Genomic DNA, 23,729 nt, shown 5'->3' with positions numbered 1-23,729 from the left:
GGAAGGGCAAGGCACTAGCTGTTGATGACTCAGCAGGTAGACCTTTAGGCTCCATCACCCCCCCCCCCCATCCTTAGCTGACAAGGATAGTAAGGTTGCAGACACTACAAGAAACTATTGTGCTTGTTCGCGACTTTAACCCCGATATGGCAGATCGCCAGGCAGGGACGTTTCCAATAGGCCACCACAACCACATAAAAGAATCACTACAATTGGCAGGCAAAGTAGTCCTGGGAAAAATAGATGAATTAACACTAATTATCTTTAGGGAAAGTGAGAAAAAGTTAGTCAATGTCAACAGGTAGGACAGTGAATGAGGAGTGGAAGTCGTCTGCTTCATGGAAATAAGGCATATACTGTATGATTAAAGGGGTTCGTATGAAATCCACACTATTAAAAAGTAGTTTGGCTGCTTCAAGCCTCTTAAGAATTTTACTGTTATTACTGGTAATGTTGTTTCAAGAATATCCCACACCATTAGTAAAACATCTAAGGTGATATATTTATTGCTGCAATTTTTTAGAAAAGTTAACTTGAAGGAACTAGAGCTAAATATAAAATTAAAATTTCCATAAGAGGAACATGTAGGAAAGTGATAAAAAATTAGCTCACATTGATCTTAGCCTAGACAGTTGTATTATACTGAATCAAACATCCTTCTTCCCTGTAATGAAAAAAAATAAACTTTTTTCCAACTTGGTTAATTTGTAATTGGATAGATAGTCAAGTAAAATCAATTTGATTATATACTTTGGTGGTCAGTATTATTCAACACTGAGATGCATTATTAAGCACCTTTTAGATGACAAAGGACATTTTTTTTTGATACTGTATATTTTAAACCTGTGCACCAGAGGCACCTAGAGCACCCGTTTCATTTTTTGTCACTGCAGCTTCTCTTATCTTTTCTTGCTTTATTTCCACTACATTATTAACTCCACATCAAAGCACCATTTTACTGCACATAATTAGGCTTAATTTAATCAAATTTCAGGAAATTTTGGTTTCATATGTTTTTCAAGTCCAGTTTTGGTTGCATATCACGCTTAGATATTAGTTAAATGTATCAAAGGTAAAAGTCGAGGGAAGTTAATAAATAATTACTTATAAGCATTATCAAGAGAACTCAAACTACATTATCTTGAAACAATAAGTATCGGTAAGATGAAGGGCATCTGAAGTAGCCACACACATGTAGTTTTATAAGTGTAAAGAATTGTTGTAATACAGTACAGTATTTTAATTTTGTCTCGGATATAAATTTTGGGAACTATTGATATTTGTATAACTACTTGTGATTTAATGATAAAATTGAGAATTCACTTGCATTTAATGGTGTGGGTTAGGTTAAAGGGAGCAAATACTACTAACCAGAACATTAATCTTGGTCAGTTTTTGGAGAATTGACAATTTAGCAAAAGTATAATTGGTTTTTAGCCCATGGATTTTGAGTAACAGCTCAGGTTGTTTTTACTTTTTAAATATCATTTGTTTAGATGTGTTTTTGTTGTTTTGGTATTTACGAGGGGATTAAGATATATTAGTTTCTAGTTTATAGAAGATTCTATATAGCAATACCATGGGGAAAAGTTATTTTTTTTTATTATTGTGCACTCCATGGGTTGAGATTTCTTTTCTCTCAATTTATGTACACGGTAATTATTTCCAAGCCTTTTATTTTGTTATATAAGAATTAATTAGCAAAGGCTGTAAGAGCATTTCATGCTTGGATGAATATGGAAAAGTGACACTGTTTTAGAAATATAATGTATAGTACTTCATAAAAGTGTTGATGCTCACATTTGACATAGCATCAATCCTTTAAAAACAAGAAATCCTTAGAATGATTTTAAAGTATAACCTTAACCTCAATTAACAATAATTGACTGGCAGGTATTTGGAGAACAGATTTTAAGTGTTCTTTTCTCTTGTTGTTGAAGAGTCCTGTGGTTTGTTGATCCTGGAATTCTTGCCATTTTTTAAGAGTGTTCTTTTTTGGCTTGTGGCATCTATTTGTCAACAACAGCACAATACTGCGTTTCTGTTATAGTTGGTTCAGTAAAGATTATTTTTTTTTTGGAAAACTTCTTTTTGGGGCATAAATGTTTAACATGTAAGAATTCTTAAACTTTTTTATAATTTTGTTTAGTAGTGATTCAAGGATCTAGGGCATAGTGATTATGAACTGTATAAACAGTAGCTTACTGTACTCTCATCAGATGTAGCATACTTATTATTTTATATAATTTCTTGCCTTTTATTGTTTGTTCACTTTGGGGTTTTATTCAAGATTTCATAAATCTTTCATATCTATATTGTTTGTAGGATATTTCATTTGATGTTTGACATTATACTGTATTCAATTCATTTTGAATATTTCATGAAAAAAGTTTTTAGAGAAAGTTCCTTCCTCTTTTGAATGTAGGTCAGGACAAAATTTTTATGGGGCGTGTAATAGGGTTGATGTTGTGCTTTAGGGGTTCGTTGTTTATTCGAGCAGTGCTGTCATTTTGCCCTTTTTGTCTAGATGGGCTATGAATGGGATGTACAGTATAGTGTTATTTTGATTGCCTTCAGTGTTAGGTTTTGAGGAATTATTCAAATCAAAGTATAAAACTGTTGTAATATATTTGAGCTCTATGCATTGATCATTGTCCCTTTCCTGCAACTTTTGTAAAATTATATTACTGTAGACTGAATGTGGCCATTTTCATTTTGGTAGTTAAAATTCTATTCAAAATATGTATCTTGAATTTATCATAAGGAAGAGAACATTTTGTTGTGGAGTTGGGTAAAGTTTAGGATACTTTTTCAACTGTTGGTCTGGATATAAGATTTAAGGAAATTGTCAAGAGCATTAAGGCTAAGCTGGGATACAATGAAAATGTCATAGGACTATTGTGATTAATGTGTTAATTTTTTTTTTATGCAAGATAAATTTTTCTCAAGTATAATGGATTGATTGACTGCAAGTTATTTTGACTGGGTCACGAATCTCATTCTAAATTTATTGAATAAAGTAAAAGTTATAGCCATAAGTTTTAGTCAGCAAAAAATAGTTTTGATATTTTGTGTTTGTATGAGAATCTTGCTTTCATTGGAGTCCAATATTTCACTCCCTTTCATTTGTTATTCTCTAGAACTCATGACAGTGATATCTGTGGCTCACAAGGTGGATGCATCACTTCTTTTCAGTTACTATTCATGTTTTCTGAATATATAACTGTTGCTGTGGGATCAGTGGTTATTAAATTCCATATAAAGCAGGGCATCATTGTGTTTTAACTAAACTGTAGTGTAACTTTAAAAAGGCTTTAATGGATATTTGATACACTAATTTCAATAGATATTTGGTACACTAATTTCAATAGATATTTGGTACACTAATTACTGTTATAGTTAGAAGAATGTAGGTACAGTACTCTTAAAAGATTTTTGGTAATGAAATGCAGCGCGAAAGAGGCATATGAAGGTCGTATAGGATGTAATATGTCAACTGTTACAGTCTACTAACACGTCCAGAATTATTTAGGTAATAGGATAAGAATCATAGATTACTGATTTTTGTCGCCCATCCTGGTTTTTTGTTCATATTGTAATTCTCTTGAGTTTGGAATTGTAATCAGGACAGATTTTTATTTTGAAATGTGGAATTTGGAATTTGTCTTATAAGTTGGAAATAATTTAATGGTTCTTCATAGGAATGTTTGGCCTTGTCATATTCTTTTCTGACTCTCATTGTTAGATGTAATTTTCCAATTAATGGGATTATAGTCTCTTGTTATTAGATTTGGTTATACTACTACTAATTGTAGGAAGCTGTAATGCACACTTTTCATAGTATCATTCCATATACACAACATTAATGTGGAACCCTAGCACTGTTTGTCTCAATGCTGACCTGATATTCGATTAGTCATCTCTCAGCTGCACACAGTAAGATTTGCACTCTTGCATATGTTTAGATCTTTTAAGGAAAACATCATTTCTACAAGAATAGCTTAAATTGTTTTATTAATACTTGTGAATGTTGCAATTGGTTAAATAACATTTGAGTACAGTACCTTCCCGTTTCGTAATAACATTTGATCACCTTCCCATTGCAGTTTTGTATTCCATCATTTGTGTTTTTGGCTGTAATATTTTGATGCTCAAGAAGTTAATAGTGTGTGTTGAAAGTAACTGAATGGTTTTAGTATGTTTTGTGGAACTTACTTCCCATGCCATGGAGTGCCATTTTACATGTATGCGAGTCATGTTTTAGGTAAGAACTCTAATTTTGCCATTTGGCAGGAACATCGCACAGAGATTGATGCCCGAGCTGGTACATTCCAAGCTTTTGAACTTTTTGGTCATCAGCTGCTTCAATCTGGTCACTTTGCCTCTGCTGAAGTTCAGGAGAAGTTAGATGCCATGAATGAGGCACGTCAAGAACTTGAGAGGTAAGAAAATATCTACTGTATTCAAAATTATTGTTGTAAGCTCTTGAAAGACCTTTTTGTTTTTAAAAGATTTTAAAGCGTAGGTACTGAACTGTTATTTGATTTTTAAGGAATAATTTTAACTCTCACTTCCCTGTTTCCTTCTAAGGGCGTGGATTGCTCGTCGCATGAAGCTGGATCAGTGCCTTGAATTGCAGTTATTCTACCGTGACTGTGAACAGGCAGAGAACTGGATGTCATCTCGTGAAGCCTTCTTGTCTTCGGATGAAGCTGATGCCAAGGCTGATAATGTAGAAGCTCTCATTAAGAAGCATGAAGACTTTGACAAAGCAATTAATGCACAGGAAGAGAAAATTGCTGCTCTCAATCTATTTGCTGATCAGTTGGTAGCAGCTGAACATTATGCTAGCAAAGATATTGGAGACAAACGAGGACAGGTGCTTGACCGTTGGCAGCACCTTAAGGAAGCCCTTATTGAGAAACGTTCGAAATTGGGAGAATCCCAGACATTGCAACAGTTCTCTCGTGATGCAGATGAAATTGAGAACTGGATTGCTGAGAAGCTGCAGGTGGCAACTGAGGAAAGCTTCAAGGATCCAGCTAATATACAGTCTAAACATCAGAAACATCAAGCATTTGAAGCTGAATTGGCAGCCAATGCTGACCGTATCCAAGCTGTCCTGGCAATGGGCCAGAATCTTATAGATAAGCACCAGTGTGCTGGGTCTGAGGAAGCTGTTCAACAAAGATTGGAATCCATCTCAGAGCAGTGGGACTTCCTGACTCAGAAGTCAGCTGAAAAGTCTCTTAAACTTAAGGAAGCAAATAAGCAGAGAACATTCATTGCAGCTGTAAAAGATTTGGACTTCTGGCTAGGTGAAGTTGAGTCCCTTCTTACAAATGAAGATGTAGGAAAGGACTTGGCCAGTGTTCAAAACCTTATGAAGAAACATCAGCTGGTAGAGGCTGATATTCAAGCACATGAAGATCGTATCAATGATATGAATGGCCAGGCTGATTCATTGGTAGAAAGTGGCCAGTTTGATACTGCTAATATCCAAGAAAAACGCCAGAGCATTAATGAAAGATACGAACGTATCAAGAACTTGGCAGCTCATCGTCAGTCACGTTTGAATGAGGCACTCACGCTTCATCAGTTCTTCCGTGACATTGCCGATGAAGAGTCTTGGATTAAGGAAAAGAAGCTCTTGGTTGCCTCAGAAGATTATGGTCGTGACTTGACTGGTGTCCAGAATCTGCGAAAGAAGCACAAACGTCTGGAAGCAGAACTTGCATCACATGAGCCTGCAATTCAGGCTGTTCAGGAAGCTGGTGAGAAATTGATGGGTGTTTCCAATGTAGGTGTTGCCGAAATTGAATCTCGCCTAAAACAGCTTTCAGAGACATGGTCTCAGCTCAAGTCCATGGCTGATCAGAGGGGGCAAAAGCTTGAACAGTCCCTAATTTACCAACAGTTCTTAGCTAAAGTGGAAGAGGAAGAGGCCTGGATTAGTGAAAAGACCCAGCTCTTGTCTGTTCCAGACTATGGTGATAATATGGCAGCTGCACAGGGTCTCTTGAAGAAGCATGATGCCTTTGAAACTGACTTTGCTGTTCATAGAGACCGGTGCAATGATGTGAGTGATGCAGGGTCTAAATTGATTGCTGATGGTAATCATCATGGAGAGAGCATTAAGCAGAGGTGTCAGCAGCTGAAGGATAAACTAGAGGCTTTGAATGGTATTGCTGCTAGCAGGAAGCGCAAGTTGGCTGACAATTTGGCTTACTTGCAGTTTATTTGGAAGGCAGATGTTGTGGAGTCCTGGATTGCTGATAAGGAGTCTCATGTCAAGTCAGAAGAATTTGGCAGGGATCTTTCAACTGTTCAAACTCTCCTTACAAAGCAAGAAACTTTCGATGCTGGTAAGTTACAGAATATCTTACTTCTCTTATTATATTGTCTATTTTTCATTATGTTTATAAATTAGGTTGATAACCACTCTTTGATATATGGTTTTTAAAAAGGAGAATATCTTTATTATTCAGGTTTGGCAGCATTTGAAAATGAGGGCATTCAGAATATTACTGCTCTCAAAGACCAGTTAGTATCTGGTAATCATGAACAATCAGAGTCCATCATCAAGCGGCATGGAGATGTGATTGCTCGTTGGAAGAAACTTCTTAATGACTCTTTGGAGCGCAAAAATAGACTGTTGGTTATGCAGGTATAGTGTGATGTGTGTAATTTCTATGAAATATTTTATGATAAGTTGCAATTCATAACCTGATTCATGGTCCATATGAATGATTCAAAACCTTTTAGCCATATCGAATCTTAATTTTCATAATGTGCATTACAGGATCAGTTCCGCCAAATTGAAGAGCTCTATTTGTCATTTGCCAAGAAGGCTTCTGCTTTCAACTCCTGGTTTGAAAATGCTGAGGAAGATCTCACAGATCCTGTTCGTTGTAATAGGTAAGGAGGATAACTACTGTACTGTAAATATTATGTAAAAAAAATTTTCCCTGTCATTCATGTTTTATCCGTAGCTTCCTAAATATTTTCTGTTACAGAATCTTCCATGTTTATTTGTGCAGAGGGAAGAGAGTACAGTTCATGTATTGTAGTTTCAAATTATTTTGTTCCCAGACAAGTACAAACAATCCTCCATTAATAGGAGTATGACTCCAGTGAAGGTGGGACGGCCTGTTTAAACTTTTGATAAGTTAGTTATAGATACTGGCAGTAGGAGGGTAGGTCCTCCCCACTTGCCAGGTACAGCAACCCTCACTTTGACTTCTGCCACATTTCAGTAAATGCATGTACTGCTCTGTGCCTCAATCTGGCTGTTTTAATCTTGTGCTTTTTCTTTGTTTGTACACGACTATGTGTGTTTTCAGCAAAGCTGGAACAGCTGTTAAAACTTTAACAAGTTGACAGTGATTGTGACTGGCCATTGAGCCCTGGCTTTTTTTTTCAGCCACTGGATATTACAGACATACTTCTGGAGCCCTCAACTGGCCGTTTTAATCTCTTGCATTTTCTTTTAAACTAATTGTGTAGGCAGATTGTTGTCGGTGAGGGATATTTAGAAGAAAGGACGGATTTCCAGTAGTTTTCCGATTACTGTAGCTGTGACAGTTTTCTCTGCAAACTTGCCGATATCCACATTCTTGTTCCTGTTAGACAACATTCCTGTTTGCTATTTATTCCCTCACTTGTGTGGCCTGGTGACGATGAAGACGACAACGTATTCCTAAGAGGGCGCCAATCCTTAGATATTGATGTGCATTGTTGGAGGATGATGGTTTTACGGCCACCAAGTGTGAATTAGAAGGGCTCCATCCCTCTGCCTTCAGTGTCTTCCCATCCCTGGAGAGAAGCTAAGGATGTATCATCGGCCTGAACCATACTTGGAATTAGAACTTCTAAGTTCTTCCTCCACTTCTTGCTCACCTTCATTTTGTCACATTGTCGGTTTGGATAAAAAGGCTCCACCCTTTTTCCCTATATAGATGAAGTCAAAGGACCGATCGATAGGAATTGTGTACGCATGAATTCTACCGTTCCTCTCTCCGTGGTATATACTGCTGCTCCACGAAACCCCTATACTCCATCCACCAAAGACGAAGACGAGAACATGTAAAGGCTTATTCCAAATAAGAGGGATGTTCTAGTAGATGTGCTCAATCGCCAGTAGCACAGGTCAGGACCAGAGGGGTCCCCAAATCACGTGTAGTGGAAAGTTTTCTTGGTCTTCCTGGTCACCATTTAATAAACTGTTAACCCCTCAGTTGATTTATTATAACTATCCAATATACTACCCTCCAATTATAAAGCATCTTCCTGTATATTTTTTCTCCAGTTCCAGGAATGTCAACAGTGTTCGGGACACATACCAATACCCCCGATACATAATGGACGCAGTAGCCTTTCCATCCTTTAGCCTGATTTACCGATTACTCAACAGACTGTTGACAACATTGATCCTCAGGATAACCCTGGTGGCTCCAAAGTTCCCTATGCCAGGTGATTTCCAAATATGCTGATGCTTCTCTTTGAGGTACTGGGAGAACTGCCTGTCTTATGTGATTGGCATCATGAAGGGATACTGTACTTCTTTAGTTAAAGCTTTTCTGCAATGGATTGTGGTTGTCTATATTTATATTCTTTGAGGGAAGCTCCTCAAAAGAAGGCTGTCACTCACTCTTTAGCTAGGTCTCAGACTGAAGAGCTCTGTCCTTTCCCCCTCAGAAGAATAGCTTAAGCCCATGGGGTCTCTTAATTTGACGCTGCATTAGCCTTGGAGATGGGTATCAGATAGAGATCTGGCCCTCTATGTACGTACTGTATGACATTTCATATTAATGAGTCATTCCATACAAACCTGATTCCTTTAGGGCACACTGCCTGCCTCACCCACCCTGTATGTTTTAGGTAAAGGTTAGAGTGAGGGTTGCTCTACCTAATGAGTGAGTGAGGCCTACCTTCCACCAACTGTAACTACCTCCATAGAATTTTAAACAGCCGTTCCAGTTTCACTGAAGTCATACTTCTATTAAAGGACTCGGGTTTGTATAGTAAAGGAAATACATATTACTTTAGGACATGGTTTTTTAGTTCTTAGTTTTGAAGTGTATTTTATTATGAACAGCTTATCAGTATTGAAACATTGCTTATATGTGTGACTACTGGTAGTAACATTATATAAAATGCTGTGTTCATTCATAATTTCTCTTATAGATATTTATGTGATGTGTGGAATATTTTTTAAATGTTGTATGACTGCTATCATTTCCAAGCTAGCTGTAATGTACAATAATTTATATGCCACTATTTCTGTCAATGGAACAGGAGCTAGTGCATTTTTTTTTGTATTCATGATCATAAGGATAATTATCTAAAACATTTTGATGCGGATTTAAAATAAATTTTTGTGGCAATATGGGCTCTTTCCCTAGATAAAGTTTGTTAGATTTTCTATTGACCTTGGTTTTAAAAATTGATTTTTAGTATATTTGTTGACACCAGGAGGTATGCCACAAAAGAATGGAGTGTTGCATTTTAGGATGTATGGTAATGTGAATATATAGCTTTGGGTAAAGAAATTTGAAAGCAGTTCCTCTGGAATTCTTTATGCAAAAATATATTTAAATTCCTAAAAATATTGAGTGGTTGGTTTATTCATGGATTATCATGTGTAAAATTTTAGTAGCTGATTTATATATTGTATAATTTTACATGTTCTTATTAGTTTTAATTTTATGGTCTTTGTTTAACAATGTATCTATTAATTTTTTGCAGTATTGAAGAGATCAAAGCCCTGCGTGAGGCTCATGCCCAATTCCAGGCATCACTGTCATCTGCACAAGCTGACTTTGAGGCATTAGCTGCTCTAGACCAGCAGATAAAGAGCTACAATGTAGGCCCTAATCCATATACCTGGTTCACAATGGAGGCACTGGAGGATACTTGGCGTAATCTGCAGAAGATCATAAAGGTCTGATCTTTTATTGTTTGGTACCGTGTAAACCCGGTTAAGTAGTTTTGAGATTTTTTAATTTCTAGTCTATGCAATTTATAGTTGATGCTATTTGTATACAAATTTGAAGTGTGGAGTCCCTAATTTTTTTTTATATATTGTGAAAGATTGTTTCAATCTGGTTTAATTTATTATTTAAATTATTAGCATAACATGATAAATTGATATTACAAAGATGTTATGCACTTGGTTACAATTGATTGCCTTCAATAAGAAAGAAATTTTAGTAGCTATATTTTGCATGGAAATGATGGAACTTCTTAACGTACAAGTTGCTCACTAGTCTGTTTGCTCTTTTTTTTTTTTAGGAAAGAGATCAGGAATTGGCTAAGGAAGCACAAAGACAAGAGGAAAATGACAAATTAAGGAAAGAATTTGCCAAGTATGCCAATGCTTTCCACCAACTCCTCACAGATACCAGGTATGGTAAAATCCAATATGAGTGGTTGTGTCAGATGTTTTTTTCTGCCCAACTTTGTAGCTTTTGTTGCTTTGTTTTTTAGCTTTTGCAATTGAATTGAATTCACAACTAGGGTGTTTTTTTATATTTTTAAGACAGGATTGTGGATAAACATTTCTTTTTCAAATATTAGTTCATATCTATTTGCATATATACTGTGTGTAAAATACAGGTATATGCTGCATAACGTCCATCCTAACAAAATCTGTCATTGTTATTGTCCTTATTCTTTAAAATTATAATTGGAAATATCTGAACACAGTACTGTAGTAATACTGGACATAACAGCTTGAAGGCAGCCCCGTTGGCGATTGTAGTTAGCAATGACGATAATGTAAAGACATGATACAGCACTGTCCAACTTAGAAGAATGTTACAGTACTCTACTGCACCCTACTTAGTATATTTAGCTTAATAATTAAGAGAGATTTCTCATTCAAATTCTTTCTTGTGTAATTACTGTTTTTTCTTTATATTTTGAATTTCCATAAATAATTATCTTGAACAGTAGTGCACATTGTTCTAGTAATATGCGAGAATGTAGTCAGCAAAATTCCTTGTGTTGATAATATATATACATCATCAGGAAAAACAATTCTTTTGAGAAAATAATAAAAATAGTTTACATAATCCTTAACTGTAGTAAACGAAAAGAAGAAAAAATTCCCTTTTCTTTTATTTTTTGATGTCGGCTACCACCTAAAATTGAGGAAGTGCCATGGTAGATTAAAAGGTAGATAGTACTTTTGTAATTTGTGCTATTATCATTAATATCAATGGGCCAAATACAGTATACTTTAGTAATGCAAGTGTATAAAAAAAAAAAATCTTCCTTTAAAAAAAAAAAAAAAAATTACATTAATAGGCCGCTGAGTAGCATTTCATCTTGATCGAGATTTTTCCTTGTCACTGAGTTACAAAACACTTGAAATTTTTTAAAACATCACTTACCTGGGCTTGGGATATAAATTTATGAATGACTAGGCTAGTCACTTTTTTTTTTTTTATTCTCTATACAGGATCAAAATTATGCCACAAATCCTCTTAAATACAAGAATTGGTTACTATAATTTTTATTAGTATTATCATCATCATTATTAATACTGAAACTGGTGGAAAAATTCAATACAAGTACAAACTCTATTGTTCAAACACAAGCTGGTGGAACTCATGAGTTCTTAGGGTATTGATGGTTGCTTTTGCTGCATTCTGGAAGTGGTATTGTAAAAGTTTGGTCATATTTTCTTAAGTAGCCTTGTATATATGGGTTTTTATCATGCTTTGCTTATTAGGATTCATTTCATAGTTTATTGGGTATATTAAGAATTTAGCATATTAAGAGAACAATCTGGCAGTACAGTATATTGTAACGATGAGGATCATATAGCATCATGGATGCTGATGAGATTTTAGCAATTCATTCAATAAGTTTTGGTGTCATTAAAGAATTGGTTCTTTTTACTGTTTATTTTTTTTTTTAAAGATAAGAAAAAGGATTGTATAATACAGAACTGTACCAAATATTTCCATATTGATTTTTGATAAAGCATCTAAAACTACTTGGTAATTGAAGGTATCTCACAATAACTCAGAATAGCCTAACCTAGTTTTGGCAAAATCTGTTTTCTTAGTGTAATATGGACTTTAGGTGACACATGCCTGTATACTCTAATGCAATGCATTATACTGTGTGTAAAGTAAACTCCCTTGTTGACATAGTGCAAAACTAGTGTTTGTAATTGAGATTGTTACTTGCAAGGAATTATTTTTATCACAAAATTTAGTTATAGTGATTTATATATTTGACCAGGGGATTTTGCTTTACAATTCCACGTGTTAGTAGACACTGTCTGGTTATGCACTTTATATTATTTACTGTATTTAAAGGGATTGATTTAGAAAAGGATTGTTAGGATTGAAAATAATACAACATACAGTAGTATTAAGCAAAATTTATTTGAAAGGTAGGGACTATTACAAGCTAAATGGTAAAATTAGGACAACTAGGATACTTGAACAATTTTGCATTTAAGGTTGTGATATTTCCGTCCCAAGCAGTGGGTAGTATGGCCTAATTTCTGTAAAAAATCCAAATCCAAATAAAAAAGTGAAGCAGTTATGGTAATGCTAAAACTTTGATTTAGCTGAACCAAATTACAGTACAATATTGAAGTTGAGGTCATCATAAATTATATTCTAAGTATTCTTTATGGATTCTGTGAGGGAGGGGGGGAGGGTAGAAGTATTAAACAGTAACAATGCAATAACCCTTTAACCCCCAGGCTATTTGGAAATTTCCAATCCTTTGGGGGTTATTTTTTTCCCAGCACATTTTGCAGTATATATTTATTAAAATGCTCTAATAGCCTTAATTTTTGTCATAGAGAGGTCAGGTTGGTCTCATTCTCTTGGAGAATGCCTGAATTTTTTCAAAAAATTATCAAAAATATGAAAAAAAAAAAAATTTTATAGCATTTTTTTGCAAGGACGTACCGGTACGTCCATGGGGGTAAAGGGATGGCTTTTGTGAAACGTACCAGTACGTCTTTTGAGGGTAAAAGGGTTAAGCATGTACAGTACTGTATCTCTCTATACAGAATTTGAATGGTAGATTGTTACAGTGGCAATGATAATTTTTTTTTCCAGCTAATTTGGAAATTATATTCAAGGAATGCTTTGTCATCCAAAATATGGTACAGTATATCATCATGATACAACTTGGATTTATATTTAAAAATTAGGATTATGTAGCTACATATACTGTGTGCTCATTTTTAGAGTGCATTATTCATGTATTTTTGGAATATTTTATGGCGTATTAAGATTTACATCATATTCCTCGTACTATATATGTAATTATTGTTTTCTTGAAAAATTTACAGCTTTCTTCTCGAAATGTAACATTAATAATCTTCCTGAAATGGAAAGTTGAGATAATTTGTACTTTTGTTATTTGTGACACTTCTATTAAAGGAGTAAGTTCATAAGACCACTATCAGCACGAATTATTCAAATTTAGCTGTCTATGTAGAGATTTGAGCTCACTTCTGTTCCCTAGACTACAGTAGCCTCATAAAAAGATGCTCTAATATTACCTGGAATATACTGGAAAAACATGGGGCTTGATAAACTTAGTTGAAGATGATTCTGGTCCTTGATTTTAACAAAGGGTAGCGATGTCGAGCTTTTGACATTACTATTGAAATTTGGGCGATTACCATATTCATCCCCTAGCCTTTCCTGGATTTTCCCTTGAATTAAAAGTAAGTTCCCTTCATCGCTTTGAACTTATCACTTAATCGGCAACTACTGAAATATACTTTTCCGTGAGACGGACTGAGAGAGAAACATACTATTGACAAGTTATTTAAATTACAATATTGCCCTCAGCACAATACAGAAAAAGATGTGGACCATAATCTCCAAAAACCCATGCAGTAATTGCTAACAAATCAAAGGGGAAGACATCTTAATTTGCAGTAATAGGTAAACACTGGAGACAGTCTGAAGTAAATTATGACGACTGAGAAACTGAAGTGACAGTCTCTCTGGTGCGTTAGTTCTGGGCTCCTTACTACTTACTGCTAGAATTTTTCATAACTTTACTAAGGAAAGACCATGAGAAAATTATAACTGGAAAATTTTATGGGTATATGTCGATCAAACCGAGCTTATAGAGAAGAATCAGTACTGTATGAACATTGGGGGGATGTTCATAGGAATTAGAAATTTTATTATTAAAATTGTTTTCTTCTGAATTTTTAAAAAAATTTCATAGCAGGCCTTTCTTAACCACAGCACAAGTTTTATAATGTGAATAACTATTAGTAGGCAGTTTTCCCTAAGGAAGACAAATATGTACAGTATAGTAATTTCAAACTAGACATTTTAAATTTTTATTAATCTTGCAATGTTCTATTGGATAAACATTTATTTTTCCAGTCAGGTTTTGAGGAATATGAGTTATGATTGCGTAATTGTTAATATATTTCAATTTACTTAAAGTACTTTATAGAAGGGCCAGTACAATTATAGTACTGTTTACAGTTTTAAAGAAATGAGCCTTAGGCTCTTAAGGGCATATGGTTCTCAAATGTAGAGCCATGTGTTATTCAGATAAAAATTTTATAAGTTCAACTGATGGACGTTTATTAACCACTATATGTACACCTTTTTTGTAACTTAATGTGTACATTGTAATTATAGGAAATGTTATTAACGTATATAGATTGTAGCTTAATTTAAGTGTCATTGGTGGTAGCATCAGCTTACAGAGATCCATTATTTTTAAACTTGATAGCATTGATGACATTGGGAATAGTGGTGTGTGGAGGGGGCTGTCGCTGATCTTTCTTCCTTTTGTACAGGTTCCACCTGCTGGGTTTCTCCCTTATCGGCTATGATGAGAGGTCAATATAATGCTCTCTTGCATGGGCTTGGCCATGGCTTTTTATTCTTAACTATTCTTTACATAAATTGCTATTTTTACCCAACCTTACCTTGCACCATTTGTACAAAATTAGCAGCAGCTTGTCCTTAAGTCTCTATCAACACTGACCTGGTAGAACTAAGGTTATATGGTTCGTGTAATATTGGTTATATTAGACTCTTCACTATAACAATAGAGCCAAATAAACTTATGCTGTTTTGATCAATGTTTCAATTAGCTTTTAATGCTTAGGTAAACTGAAAGGGGTAAAAATATCAAAATAATGTAATGAAAGTAAACCTTACCAAGCTTTGTAGTTACTAACACATTTATCATTTGCTTGATTGAGCTGTTCATTGTTTTAACTTGAGTGAATAGTATTGGGTATGAAAATAGCACCAATTTGTAAGGCTAAATATTTTTTGGTGGTTTTAAACTGATTACTAATAATCATTGAAGCTCTTTCATTGTTTAGTTGTAGTTCTGAAATATGAATTGTTGATAGATATGAATATTAAATTATTTTATTTGTTGACCAGAGATATATTTTGTGCTTTGTTTTTCAAAGGTTAATGCAAAATAATGACGTGCTGAGCTGTATTTCAACTCGTGGTTCCCAGAGTATGAGTCGGTCAAATTAGTGATTCTTAAGAGAATAATCTTTTGAAGTTTTCTGGGATACTTTCAGTAAAAAAAAAATTTAGGTGCCAAAATATTGTCTTTTGCCATTTATTTTTTTTTTCCTTGATAGCGCAACCTCTTAACCAATATTATCCACCACTGTTGTACTAATGTATTAACTTGTGATGCCTAGTTTCTACTACACACTGGTCAATGTACACGAGTTACTAACACTACTTGGCCTTGCTACATATTAATGTACTGTACACAGTTGCAAAGCAAGCCTCCTGTGAAATAATGATAAAGTTGCATGCTGAGGAACTTCCAACCTTTTATTTTTATTATTTGCTTTCATAATGCATACATCATCTGAAGTATATTTGTATGCACAAAGATGAAATTAATTTATTCCAGCTTTGGCCTTTGATCTGCAAATTATGTTATTAGAGAACAGAATGCTGTCCCCCCTCCTTTAGTGTCATATACTTTTACAACTGTTCTTATATGTTATGTTTCATCATAAGGTCTGGAAAGAAATCTATAAAACTTTTTTTCTCATTGTGAGGACTGTTCCTGAGTCATCCAAATTTAAAGGTCAAATTTCACTGATCAGTATTACAGCTCATAAGAAGAACACTTTGCTGGGAATATGTTGTAGTACAGTATTGATGCCATTGACCCTGGCATGTTTTTATAACACTTGTGTAACCTCTGCACATAAGATAATAACAGCAGTTCTATTGCAGATACTAAGAATGGTGCTACTTCATCCATCCTCTTCCAATTTATTTTTGTTTATTTATTGAGTGAATTTCAGAGTAAATTTTTTCTATTAGTGAAAGTCAGTTATGGTATAGTATTCTACTTAATTGTAGTATATTTATTGTAAGTTATTGAGAGCTGAGAATGTGGTTTTCTGCAAATAACATAAGTTTTAAAAGTGGTCACATTGTGAGGTTATTGTTGTATGAATATAAGTAGTGTCATAGAACCTTCTCTTCACCACAATTATGTCGGCAGGGTTTTTATTTCTATGAATAAGTAGCTTTAATTTTTTTTGTACATACAATATACAATAGTCCAGTAACTATGTACTTGGAGTTTAAGGATAAAAGAATAGTTTATTTTCCTTCATCTTGAAAGATATTGTTAACGTGTATTAGAGGAAATTGCAAAATTTCTGTATGAAAATTTGTTTTCTTTGTGCTTTGGGGAAATTCATAATGTAAAGGAGATATTTCAATTTTTTTTCCAGAATTTTAAGAAGTACTGTAGACCTGTAATTCATGAAAAGTAATGACTTAATTAATGTTAGTTTTCAGTGCTTGAAAAGCACAGTTGTATAGCTCTTCAAAGAATTCTGTACTTTTCAGCACTTTCATCTAACTTTTGAAATACATTCAGTAATATCACAACTGTGACCAGGTGCTTCTCTGTAATACAGTATACAAGTTTTCACACTAAAATTAGCCTAGAAGCATATTTAGTCCGGCCATGATTAGGGAGTACTATCTATATTTTTAATTCCAACTTTTATTTATACTGCTTCAAGTTATTTATATTGCTGTATGCATGATCAAAATATCTCAATTGTTTTATTATTAATATTGTTTGAATCCATGCAGATCATCAATGATGGAAGGATCAGGAACATTAGAACAGCAGCTTGATGCAACTCGTCAAAAAGCAGCTGAGGTACGAGCTCGTCGTGTTGACCTTAAAAAGATTGAAGATCTTGGACAGATACTGGAAGAACACCTTATTCTCGATAACAGATACACTGAGCACAGGTAATTATTTTAAAATTTTGAACTGTAGTCACAAACTTTCTCTAGTTTTTATGTTGGGTTATTTACATCAAAGATAATTCTGTTAAGTGACATCAAAGTTTGCCAAGAATATGAATTATATGTAAAAAGGTGTCGACAATTAAAATGGAAAGGGAAGTTTAAGGGGACTTGGTATATGAGAGGGAAGAGAGGGGCACAGAATTTCTTAAGTTTTTATTTAAATGTTTGGCTATAAAGTGTCTGATGTTAGTATGACGAACTTTGCTCTCCGAAGGGCTTAGGAAAACTTTCAATGGGATAAAATTGCAATAATGCTCTGATACCATCAGAAATAACATGCAGTTTGTGGAAATAAACTAATGTGGTTATGGGAAGACTTAACTAAATATTGTACATGGAAAAGAATATGATTATAAAGATCAGAACAAGCAATTATAGTGGACATCAGCTATGCAAAAGGTAATGTGAATTACTTTTGTTCCTACATGAATACAAACCATGGTTCTTTACTTGTAACAGCAACAGCTGACATATGGTAGTTACAGCTTTTAATGAAGTGTAAACAACGGGCAGGTAATTAATTACCTTGTCGGCGGTGGGGAGGCAAGTGCCCTTTAGCTCACTGTAACTTTAATTGGATTTCAGACATCAATACACTTGTTTCTCTCTGCTGGAAACTTCGGCAGTTTTTGCTTTGGGAATTATCGTTAAAATTTCTTTCTCTTTCCAGCATTGCATAATTGTGGGCTTGTTATTACTTTTCATGCTTATTTGACTGCAGTTTAGAACCTTTTGGTAATACAAACATGTGTTGATGGTCCTTTTGATTACAAAGGGAATCAGTTCTGGGGGAGGCTGGATCCCTTCTTACGGGACCTTGAGACTACATTTAACCTCTTCCCCTTTCTTCAACTTCCATTAACTTTTTGCAAACCTCGAGGTTGGGGGAGTCTCTTGGGATGCAAGAGAAGCTTCCTCTTGAATGGAGTTTTTACTATTTTTTTCAGTTTTATTGTTGTGATGTCGCTAATTGAAGAGAGGATCTTGAAACACAGGTTGTCCGACCTGGAGAGTTCCTTTGGGACACACTTGTTCCCTCTGCATGGTAGTGTTTGAGTGATAGTGGTTACTCCTGCCTAGGGATGTTCCCAGTACACTTTGGGATCTCGTTGATGATGTCCTCCTTGGAGGACTAGGCAGCTGTCTACACGAGGAGTTTCAAAGCTACAACTAAAGGCTTTACCCTTCAGGAAGTCCTACTCCAAAGCTACTCTGCTCTTTGGAGCATGCTCTTAGGGTTGCCTGTCTTCCTTGTTTGATATCTCCCCTTCAGAGGAAAATCCGTGATGCCCTAGTGTCCTTCATCCTGATCTTCAGCTAAAAGATCCAGCAGGCAACTTTGAAGACGTTTTCTAGCTGTAGTCTAGTCATCATTCTTTTGGGGTGTCCTCCAGATTCGTCCCCTTCGGAGGATGATCTTTGTCTCCTTTTCCGTCCTTCATTCTGAATTGCAGGGAACTTCTAGACCTGTAACTACTTCAAGGATCTCCGCACCAAGCTGCATCATTCCCTCCAGAGCACTGTCGCTGCTTGGAGCGTGCTCACATGTTTGATTTTCATCCTCATCCTTCTTCTTTTGAGGAGGATCAGTGCCGTCCTGCATCCTGATCTTCATGGAACTTCTAGCTTCAGCATGTAACTGTGGACCTTCTTAGCTGCAGCAGATCCAGATGTTGTCCTTCAGGTCCTCCTCCTCTAGAGCTCTTGCTCTTCAGTGCTTCTCAAAAGTTCCTTGTTAGACTCTTTCTGATTATTCCTCTTCAAAGGAGGATATCTGTTGCCTCTGGCATCCTTTTCTTTGACCTTCATGGTGGTACTTGTCTTTCGGAACAGTTGAGCGGCTGGTCTTCCTTCCTCCAGGGATCATCAGAGTCTGAGTTGTCCTCCCTGGCGCCCTACCGAGGGAAGCGTCCTTCAGTCTCTCAGTCAGCCATGGTCTTGTACCTTCTGCTACCCCAGGTGTTTTCAGAGTCCCCTGCATAGTCACCATTGGAGGAAGAGTCTCTACGTCCAGGACTGTCACACTCATGCACTCTTGGTTGCTCTCCTAGACTTTTCTCCCAGTTCTCTACCAAGGATGACCTTCAGCATCCCTGTTTTGCAGACGTGTGTAGTGCCAAACATGATCCATTCTACACTAGCATCTTCCAGAGATGTGTAATAATCTAGATGCTTTACTTCTGGAGGTACTTTCTACTCTCCTTGTGCAAGGGCTTATTAACTAGCATGGCATCATTTCCTATGTTATTTTAGTTTGCTCACCGTTGAAGATGTGAGGGGCATGCTTCACAGACGTGGCAATGGCCAGTCGCATCTAGCGGCTTAAGGACTTCCTTACCTGGTTTTTGTCTTCTTCCTCCGAGGTTACCTGGACCACAGGAAGATCTCTCCTCACATTAGAAGGAGAGGCATTTTACCTAGATCCTGAACCTGGAACTTGTAGTTGTAACAGAGAGCACATGTTGTAGAGGAATTCTTCCAGCATGTGTTGGATGCCACGCTGCTGCTTCATCTTTGACATGGCGAGTTCGTTTAGGAACTCTCCAAGTTCCTCTACAAAGTTTGTGAAAACCTAGAATCACACCAAATCCTCACAGAGAGTTTTGCCCTAGTCTCTCTCCTGCCCAGGGACTCTTCAGAATTTTTCAGTCAGCCTCTTTCAAAATACGTTGGCACTTGGGCCTTCAGGGATTTTCATTGTAGGCTGCTCCTCTTGGAGGAATGACGTCTTTCAGCTTTATTCCCCCACGGCATTGAGAAAATGGTACCCGTGAGCAATTGCCTGTGGTTGCCTCCCAACTGCTGGCAGGGTAACTACCTGTTGGTTGTTTACACCTCATTAAAGGTTTTAACTAGGGAACTTGAGCTGTCAATGTACTCCGTCTCCTGTAAGTAAGGAATACAGGTTTGTAGTTAGGAAAAATTCATGATAAATGAAATATGGAGAATAGTTTATCAACTAAATAGATAGTAAATAATAGTTCCTTAATTATTTAAAGTTATGTCTCTTTCTTTGCTGGTTGCTGAGTAGATAGGCCAATAGATCAGTAGTACATTTAGAAAATTTTGTCAAACACTTCACTGCCCACATATGAATAAATTTTATACTGCTTTTGTACAATAGTAATATCTGTTGATTTATTGTGTGTAGTCAAATCTGTGGTTGGAAAATCCTCTGAGTGTGAACTGTATAATATAATTAAAAAAAGGGGGGATAACAGATGGCCTTATAAGAGTTGCTTATGTTCTAATGGAGTTGAGGGCATAATAATGTCCACTGACCAAGAGAGTTAATAGTGTGTGGTGAAACAGGTTTTATTATATGCCCTCCCCCCCCATATCCGATGAAAAATGCCAGCAAAAACTGAAAAGAATAAACAAATTAAGGATCATGAGTATGCACCACAATCATCAAGTAACAAAGTGAAGACTGAAGTCACGCTAAAACTTCACTACTGTGGATGGACTGGAACCAATCTGGGCAGCTGCTTCCAAGTTATAGAAGTGGTCGTAACGTGAGCGATGGCCATCCAATGAAGCACTAGCCAGCGGAATAACCCTCACCAGGAAGGACTGGATAACCCTAAACAGAGCTAAGATAAAAGTGAGAAATGGGGATAGCCACCAACCCTGAATGCCCCTGTGGGGCAACATCATAAACAATGGAACATGTCCTGTGAAGGTGCCCGCTGGCTCCTTATTGCTCCGATCAAGGCCTCAGAGAGGCAGATGACAACGCCCTCCTGTGAGTTCGGCATTGGCGTGATGATGACCAGACCTTTAAGGAAGGAGAAAATGTCTTAATTATTGTGGCGACTGAGTTTAGGACAAAATTAAGATGGGTCACTAAAAAAAGAAGTTTCCAGCTATGTGAATTAGGTATAATGTGACTAAAATTTAATAAAATGCTTTTATTTGTCAGAGGATTAGTCTTAATAAAAATATAATTCTGCTTCTCACTGCAGAGTACTCCACTGCAGAGTACTCCACTGCAGAGTACTCCACTGCAGAGACATTGTAGCATGGAATGAACCTAAAAAAAAAAAAAAAACTACAAAATACTAACATTGGTGTAAAGATTTCATTACAAATGAAAAGTGATGTCAAGATGTTGAATAATTTATTGCAATGCCAAATATTAAGGTGATTTTGGGCATATTTAAAGTTTAACATTTAGCTCAATTGGTAGGAGTGACGGAATACTAGTGTGGGGAACGGTCTGAAATTCATGGAGGTGAAACCTAAATTGAGGAGAATTAAAGCAAAATCTGTAGAAGATGGAAAGTGTAGACTCTCATATTTCATATTTGCAACCCTGTAGTAAAAATGTGTATTAAACGAGGGGTTAATGGTGGAAATTTTATTTCAGTACTGTAGGTTTAGCCCAACAGTGGGATCAATTAGATCAGTTGGGAATGCGTATGCAGCACAACTTGGAACAACAGATTCAGGCGCGTAATCAATCGGGTGTGTCTGAAGATGCCCTTAAGGAGTTCAGCATGATGTTCAAGGTTAGTTTTTAATTCTTTGGCAGTTACTTTTTATGTATGTATAGTGAAAATAAAAATGTATACATTTATTCTATTATTTTTGAAGCTGGAAATTATTTTCTTTAATGCAGCACTTCGACAAGGAGAAGTGTGGTCGGTTGAACCACGCAGAATTCAAATCCTGTCTACGAGCCTTAGGATACGATCTACCCATGGTTGAAGAGGGTCAAAGTGATCCTGAATTTGAGGCCATTTTAGATGTGGTTGATCCTAATCGTGACGGTGCAGTCTCACTCCAGGAGTACATGGCCTTCATGATATCCAAGGAGACTGAGAATGTCCATAGCTCAGAAGAAATAGAAAATGCCTTCAGGGCTATTGCGGCTGGAGATCGCCCATACGTGTTACGGGAAGAATTATACCAGGTATGTATATGCATGTCGTTTGTTGCTTATCAAAATTTAGTATTGCATTTTAAGCTAACCAAGCAATTTTCTGGACAATTAGTTATTGATTTGTAGTCAGTGGTTTAAGAAATTTTTAGGAAAAGGATGTTGTTGCCTAGACTATTTTACAATATTTTACAAATTTCTTTTTCATAGATAATCGTAGATAGTACAATTTCAGAATTATTTCAAATATTAATTATTAAAATTCTCATTTCATCCTTATTCTTATTTGTTCACAGAACCTCACCAAAGAGATGGCAGACTATTGCGTTGGCCGCATGAAACCTTATGTCGATCCTAAAACTGGTCATACTGTTCCAGCGGCTCTGGATTACATAGAATTCACACATACCCTTTTCTCACAGTAAAGTGGTATTTCATTGTCACTGCAAGATATAACAGAGTAATATTAGTTATTTTGTGTTACATTTAGTCACTGTTACCAAATCTTTAAAAGCACAGATTTCTAAATATATAAAATAGTATATGAAATATTTATTGTTGGCAGCTTCTTCAGGTTACCACTATTAGGCTTTGATTGAATGTCATTTGTCAAGTCCACTACAGTCTCGCAGTAGTTATGTTTTAATATGATGCATAACCTCTGTAGAGTCAATAGCTTAAAAACTACTGCTGAAGTCTTGCTCATAATTGAAATAAAAATTTTTAGGAGCCTTTCAATGAAGCTATAATAAAATTACTTGATGTTACCTACTTGTTTTTGATAAAGATGATGAGCATGTCACCTGAAACTCTTTAAATAATGACGGCTTTAGATATAGAAGTAGTTTCTCTCATCATCTCTGTCTTAAACATCCAGATGCAATGTAGCGTTTTCTGTGGATACAACATATTTCCTGTAATTTTCTATCTGTAGGACACTTCCTCTAGTGTAAACTAGCCTTGTAATTCTAAATTATGAAAATTATACAAATCTTCACTGAGAGTACACAGATGTGTAACACCGAAGGTTCAAAATATGACGGCTTTAGTATTAAAAGAACCTTGCATGTGTACTTTCATTGTAGATTGTATTATCTTGCATACTTCTATTCTATATGAGCAGTGACAATGAGCAAGTAGATGTGGAGGTTTTAGGGAGCTTAAAGGAATGAATGAACTATATTTTCCTTAATTTTTGAGCCTGGTAAGTCATTGCCTACTTTAATTTGAATAAAATTTAAAAAATATGAAAGTTTTAATTAACCAACACAGAAAACCCTTTAACTGCAAGTTTAAATGACTAAATTAATATTGCAAAATACACATGTATATTGCAAGGCTGAGTTAGTCTTTTCAATTTCATAGATTGGGGAACATGTTTGGTCATAGCTGGAAAAAATTTACAAAATATAATTAATCTAATATTGTAATAGGAGGAAAATCTCTTTAATAGTAACAGGTAGCAGAGAAAAACAAACCTACAATAATGGAAAACAACAAAT

The 23,729-nt window shown here is 35.7% G+C and overlaps 1 protein-coding gene across 3 annotated transcripts in view; it reads left to right on the top strand.

Moving 5' to 3' along the window:
- Nucleotides 1–23,480, top strand: part of alpha-Spec (alpha spectrin) — a 45,931-nt gene extending 22,451 nt beyond the window's left edge. For 2 of the 3 annotated variants that reach the window (XM_068372701.1, XM_068372702.1), the window contains exons 10-20: nucleotides 4,294–4,442; nucleotides 4,591–6,365; nucleotides 6,489–6,667; nucleotides 6,803–6,918; nucleotides 9,748–9,943; nucleotides 10,294–10,406; nucleotides 14,813–14,854; nucleotides 17,121–17,285; nucleotides 21,715–21,856; nucleotides 21,967–22,260; nucleotides 22,524–23,480. In XM_068372701.1, the coding sequence (XP_068228802.1) occupies nucleotides 4,294–4,442; nucleotides 4,591–6,365; nucleotides 6,489–6,667; nucleotides 6,803–6,918; nucleotides 9,748–9,943; nucleotides 10,294–10,406; nucleotides 14,813–14,854; nucleotides 17,121–17,285; nucleotides 21,715–21,856; nucleotides 21,967–22,260; nucleotides 22,524–22,652 (3,300 nt within the window). In that variant the 3' untranslated portion in view covers nucleotides 22,653–23,480. The remainder of the gene's footprint in view (nucleotides 1–4,293; nucleotides 4,443–4,590; nucleotides 6,366–6,488; nucleotides 6,668–6,802; nucleotides 6,919–9,747; nucleotides 9,944–10,293; nucleotides 10,407–14,812; nucleotides 14,855–17,120; nucleotides 17,286–21,714; nucleotides 21,857–21,966; nucleotides 22,261–22,523) is intronic. The other variant, XM_068372703.1, reaches the window with a different exon arrangement.
- Nucleotides 23,481–23,729: the final 249 nt, after the last annotated feature.

The sequence above is a fragment of the Palaemon carinicauda genome, chromosome 4 (genome assembly GCF_036898095.1).
Source record: "Palaemon carinicauda isolate YSFRI2023 chromosome 4, ASM3689809v2, whole genome shotgun sequence".
Classification (NCBI taxonomy): domain Eukaryota; kingdom Metazoa; phylum Arthropoda; class Malacostraca; order Decapoda; family Palaemonidae; genus Palaemon; species Palaemon carinicauda.
The sequence above is the reverse complement of the archived record's forward strand: the minus strand, read 5'-3'. Positions and strand labels throughout refer to the sequence as shown.